We start from the raw sequence: 5,000 nt of genomic DNA, 5'->3' as shown, positions 1-5,000 counted from the left end.
CGCTCAGCTGACCCAGTCCTTCCTGACCCCGGCGTCAGACAGATCTGCATAGACACTAAGTGAAGGGGGCAGAGGAGGACGAGGAGGAGGAAGAGGAATCGACAGAGAGACCAAGAACATTAAGAGACGCGAGCATCCTTTCTGAACCTCTGGGATTCATTCAAACACTGAAAATCATTACTAGACACAAATACACAACAATACACTGTATGAGTCAAAATTATACATTTCTCTTTTATGACAAAAATCATTAGGACGTTTTTTGTCTTTTTTTTTTTTACTTAATAATATTCACCGCTAAGAACTTCATTTGGACAACTTTAAAGGAGACTTTCTCATTATTGTGTGCGGTTTAGTGCGTTTGTAGACTTTTATGCAAAAATAAGAGTTAAAATAGTCTTTGCTTTTGCAGTCACAAATGTGGATTGGATGCACTTTTATATTTTAAAAGCATAATGTTGATAAATGATACTGTGATTTGGCACGAGACCTACCTTTACAGTGAAGGACACGCCTGGAGCCTAAAGCACAGAAACACAGAGAAATTACAAAATAAGAGTACACACACATCCCAAAACTCCTTACTGATATAATCACCATAAAAATATTACATAAAACATTTACATTACATGTACGCATTTATCTCACAAAAGAAATTTGGCAAAAAGCCAACGATATTGTAGTACATATTATTATACATTAATGACAATATTAATAATCTAAAAAGGAAGAAAAGAAAATGTTAATTGCACATGTAGCGGTTTAACGCAAGTGTCTAAAATGATTTAACATGAATATTATGTTTTTGTTTTGTTTGTTTTTTTAATTCATTGACAGACAATATTCATTTGCAATAAATTTAAACAGATTAAAAAGAAACACTAAACACGAAGCGACGGCTGAGCGGGGGACCTTTATTATGAAAGACGCGCATAACGTAGCGGTACGTGCTGACGTCATTTTGCGGAAGCGGACAGCGTATATTCCCGTGAGATCGCGGCGTTTATTATCGTGTGTTCAGCGCCGTGTGTAAACGTCTACTACTCTATTCTGCCTGTAAGGTGTCTATGATGTTGGTTCATTATGTGAAGCTCTGTGTGTTTTCAGATAAGCTCTGTATGTCACTAAATCATCCAGCTCCGGTCAGAATGAAGGACACTCCTCTCAGAGTCTGATAGAGAAGCTCATGAAGCCCTCTCACTGGAAACGGGCTGCTTCTCAAGTTTCCTGTTATTTAGCCACAGACTCAAGTTCATGTACTTTGATCACTCACTATATGATCATTAAAGCTGTTTGAACTGATCTGAGAGACACACTGGTTACTAATAGACCTGATAATTAAAGTGGTCTTTGCTACAAAAGCAGTCATATTTTTTTTTTTAATTGCATCGAATTGCATTGTGTTGAATCACATCAAACCGCATCGCTAGCTGCTTCATACATATCTTCAGTTTTTCATATCATCGGATAAGAATGGAGACGTGTATCACATCAGCCTCAGTTATAGAGATGAACGTCTATAATGTAGATATTATCTCACCTGTTTTTACTGGAGCTGTTTCCTTTGGTTTGCTGTGAGAAGAGAAACACTGAGGTCAGTTACTGAAGACCACGAGAGATTCAGGACATTCAGCTTTTACTCACATCTCCAGAACTTTCCTGCAAGAGCTGATGCTCGTCTTCACTTTAGTTTCTTTAGAGTTTCCAGCAGGACTCCTGAGTGAGAGAGAGAGAGAGAGAGAGAGAGAGAGAGACAGAGAGAGAGAGAGAGACAGAGAGACACCATTTAGTAAGTTTTGAAGTCTTTTGAATCATGGGGATATTGTACGTGTCATAAACCACAACAACCAGCACACACACACACACACACCTCTTGGCTCCGGGTGCGGGGCTGTAGTTCCTGGAGGAGGGTGAAGAGGGCAGCGTGGAGCTGGAGCTCTTCCTCAGAGACGAGGATGAAGAGCTGATTGCTGCTTTAGGAGCCAAACACAGAGACGCCGGACGAGACGCTGAGGAAAAACAGCTCAATTCTTTACATGATAAGTTGATTAAAGGGGTCATGTGATGCTGCTAACTAAACACAACTTAACACTGATTTCTCTTTTGGAAAAACAAACAAAGTAGTTTCAGGTTCATGTTTACATTCATTATTGCGTCACCCAACTACTACACAAAGTAGCTTTAAAATTTGATATGTTGTATTTAGTTAAGTTATGATATATATGAAATTATATTAAATAATTTTCTATATTTGTGTGTGAGAGTATAGTGTGTGTCTGTGTGTGTGTGCATAGTGCGTGAGAGACTGTGTGCTTGTGAGTGTGTGAGAGTATAGTGAGTGTTTGTGGGCGTGTGAGAGTATAGTGTGTGTGTGAGTATAGTGAGTGTGCTTTTATGTATCAGAGTTTAGTGTATGTGTGCAATGCGTGTGTGTGTGTGCAAGTGAGTATAGTGTGGTAGAGTATAGCGCGTGAGAGACTGTGTGTGGAAGTATAGTGTGAGCGTATGTGTGTGTCAGAGTATTGTGTGTTTGTGAGTATAGTGAGTGTGTGTGGGCATGTGGGAGTATAGTGTGAATATGTGTGTATATAGTATGTGAGTGTGAGAGTGTATAGTGAGTGTGTGTGTGTGTACATGTGAGTGTGAGAGAGTATAGTGAGTGTGTTACAGAATATAGTGTTTACGTGTGAGTGTGAGAGTATAGTGAGTGTGTGTGTACGTGTGAGAGTATAGTGAGTGTGTGACAGAGTATAGTGTGTGTACGTGTGAGAGTATAGTGAGTGTGAGTGTGTTACAGAGTATAGTGTGTGTGTGTGTGTAAGTGTGAGAGAGTATAGTGAGTGTGTACGTGTGAGAGAGTATAGTGAATGTGAGTGTGTGTCAGAGTATAGTGTGTATACATGTGAGTGTGAGAGAGTATAGCGAGTGTGAGTGTGTGTCAGAGTATTGTGTGTGTACATGTGAGTGTGAGAGTATAGTGAGTGTGTACATGTGAGAGAGTATAGTGAATGTGAGTGTGCATCAGAGTATAGTGTGTACATGTGAGTGTGAGAGAGTATAGCGAGTGTAAGTGTGTGTCAGAGTATAGTGTGTTTGTGTACGTGTGAGAGTATAGTGAATGTGTGTCAGAGTATTGTGTGTGTGTGTGTGTACGTGTGAGAGAGTATAGTGAGCGTGTGTCATAGTGTGTGTGTGTGTGTGTGTGTGTGTACATGTGTGTGTGAGAGTATAGTGAGTGTGTGACAGAGTATAGTGTGTGTGTGTGTACGTGTGAGAGTATAGTGAATGTGAGTGTGTGACAGTATAGTGTGTGTACGTGTGAGAGTATAGTGAGTGTGTTACAGAGTATAGTGTGTGTGTGTGTGTGTCTGTAAGTGTGAGAGAGTATAGTGAGTGTGTACGTGTGAGAGAGTATAGTGAATGTGAGTGTGTGTCAGAGTATAGTGTGTGTACATGTGAGTGTGGGAGAGTATAGCGAGTACGAGTGTGTGTCGGAGTATTGTGTGTGTACATGTGAGTGTGAGAGAGTATAGAGAGTGTGAGTGTGTGTGTCAGAGTATAGTGTGTGTACATGTGAGTGTGAGAGTATAGTGAGTGTGTACATGTGAGAGAGTATAGTAAATGTGAGTGTGCATCAGAGTATAGTGTGTACATGTGAGTGTGAGAGAGTATAGTGAGTGTGTGTCAGAGTATAGTGTGTGTACATGTGAGTGTGAGAGAGTATAGTGAGTGTGTGTCAGAGTATAGTGAGTACATGTGAGTGTGAGAGAGTATAGAGAGTACGAGTGTGTGTCAGAGTGTAGTGAGTGTACATTTGAGTGTGAGAGTATAGTGAGTGTGTACATGTGAGAGAGTATAGTGAATGTGAGTGTGCATCAGAGTATAGTGAGTACATGTGAGTGTGAGAGAGTATAGAGAGTGTGAGTGTGTGTGTCAGAGTGTAGTGTGTGTACATGTGAGTGTGAGAGTATAGTGAGTGTGTACATGTGAGAGAGTATAGTGAATGTGAGTGTGCATCAGAGTATAGTGTGTACATGTGAGTGTGAGAGAGTATAGCGAGTGTGAGTGTGTGTCAGAGTATAGTGTATTTGTACATGTGAGTGTGAGAGAGTATAGTGCGTGTGTGTACGTGTGAGAGAGTATAGTGATGTGAGTGTGTTACAGAGTATAGTGTGTGTGTGTGTACGTGTGAGAGAGTATAGTGAGCGTGTGTCATAGTGTGTGTGTGTGTGTGTGTGTGTACATGTGAGAGAGTATAGTGAGTGTGTACCTTTAGCAGATGTCCTCCTCTGCTCCTCTGAGATGTCGAGTCTCTTCAGAACATCAGTCATGTTGATCTTCAGCAGCTGGATCTCGTCGTCCTGCATCTGGACACGCTGCTCCAGAAACATGAGGCGATCCATCACCTCCATCCCACTGACGTGAGAGCTCTGCTCATCTGACACACACACACACACACACTTCTATAGCATCAAATCAAAGCAAAGCAGTTAATCTGACCACAGTTATCTCTTCTGAAACTCTACAGGAGACACCTTTTTTTTTTTCTCTCAGGATAAATATCTGAGCAGCAGAAGACTACTGAGATATTAGTGAGATTTTTCTGATCACATTTAGCTGTCTGTGCAGTGATGTGCTCATCTGTGAATCATCAGAGTGAATCAGTGAATCGTTTGATCCTGCTGATTCTCAGAGTGAGTCGTCTGGAACTGGAGAAGTAGATTATAATCGCTCATAATCTCTCAGCAGAGAGGAATTAATCATCTGAATGTCTCTCTGTATTCACTCACAGAACAACAAGGAAACTATTACTCTACGTCTCCAGACATCATTCACATCAGAACAGATCTCCAGAGCAGCTCCTGTTTTACATCAATCTCCAAAGAAATAAGAACGTAGGCTTGTCATGAACAAAATGAATCCTGATTAAAGGAACAATAAAATGTTCAGCATTATGATTTTAATATCATGATCATTTAATATATTTTGCCCACATATGT

The 5,000-nt window shown here is 40.6% G+C and overlaps 1 protein-coding gene across 2 annotated transcripts in view; it reads right to left on the bottom strand.

Moving 5' to 3' along the window:
* Window positions 1–5,000, bottom strand: part of LOC122325160 (echinoderm microtubule-associated protein-like 1) — a 6,510-nt gene that overhangs the window by 263 nt on the left and 1,247 nt on the right. Inside the window, exons 2-7 of one of the 2 annotated variants that reach the window (XM_043220076.1) lie at window positions 4,271–4,438; window positions 1,871–2,009; window positions 1,645–1,716; window positions 1,541–1,572; window positions 495–521; window positions 1–55 (exon numbers count right to left, since the gene is read on the bottom strand). The exon at window positions 1–55 is cut by the window's left edge and continues 263 nt beyond it. In XM_043220076.1, coding sequence (XP_043076011.1) covers window positions 1–55; window positions 495–521; window positions 1,541–1,572; window positions 1,645–1,716; window positions 1,871–2,009; window positions 4,271–4,438 — 493 coding nt within the window. The remainder of the gene's footprint in view (window positions 56–494; window positions 522–1,540; window positions 1,573–1,644; window positions 1,717–1,870; window positions 2,010–4,270; window positions 4,439–5,000) is intronic. The other variant, XM_043220077.1, reaches the window with a different exon arrangement.

This window comes from Puntigrus tetrazona, chromosome 20, assembly GCF_018831695.1.
Source record: "Puntigrus tetrazona isolate hp1 chromosome 20, ASM1883169v1, whole genome shotgun sequence".
In the NCBI taxonomy this organism is placed as follows: domain Eukaryota; kingdom Metazoa; phylum Chordata; class Actinopteri; order Cypriniformes; family Cyprinidae; genus Puntigrus; species Puntigrus tetrazona.
This window is presented reverse-complemented; position numbering and strand designations above follow the sequence as displayed.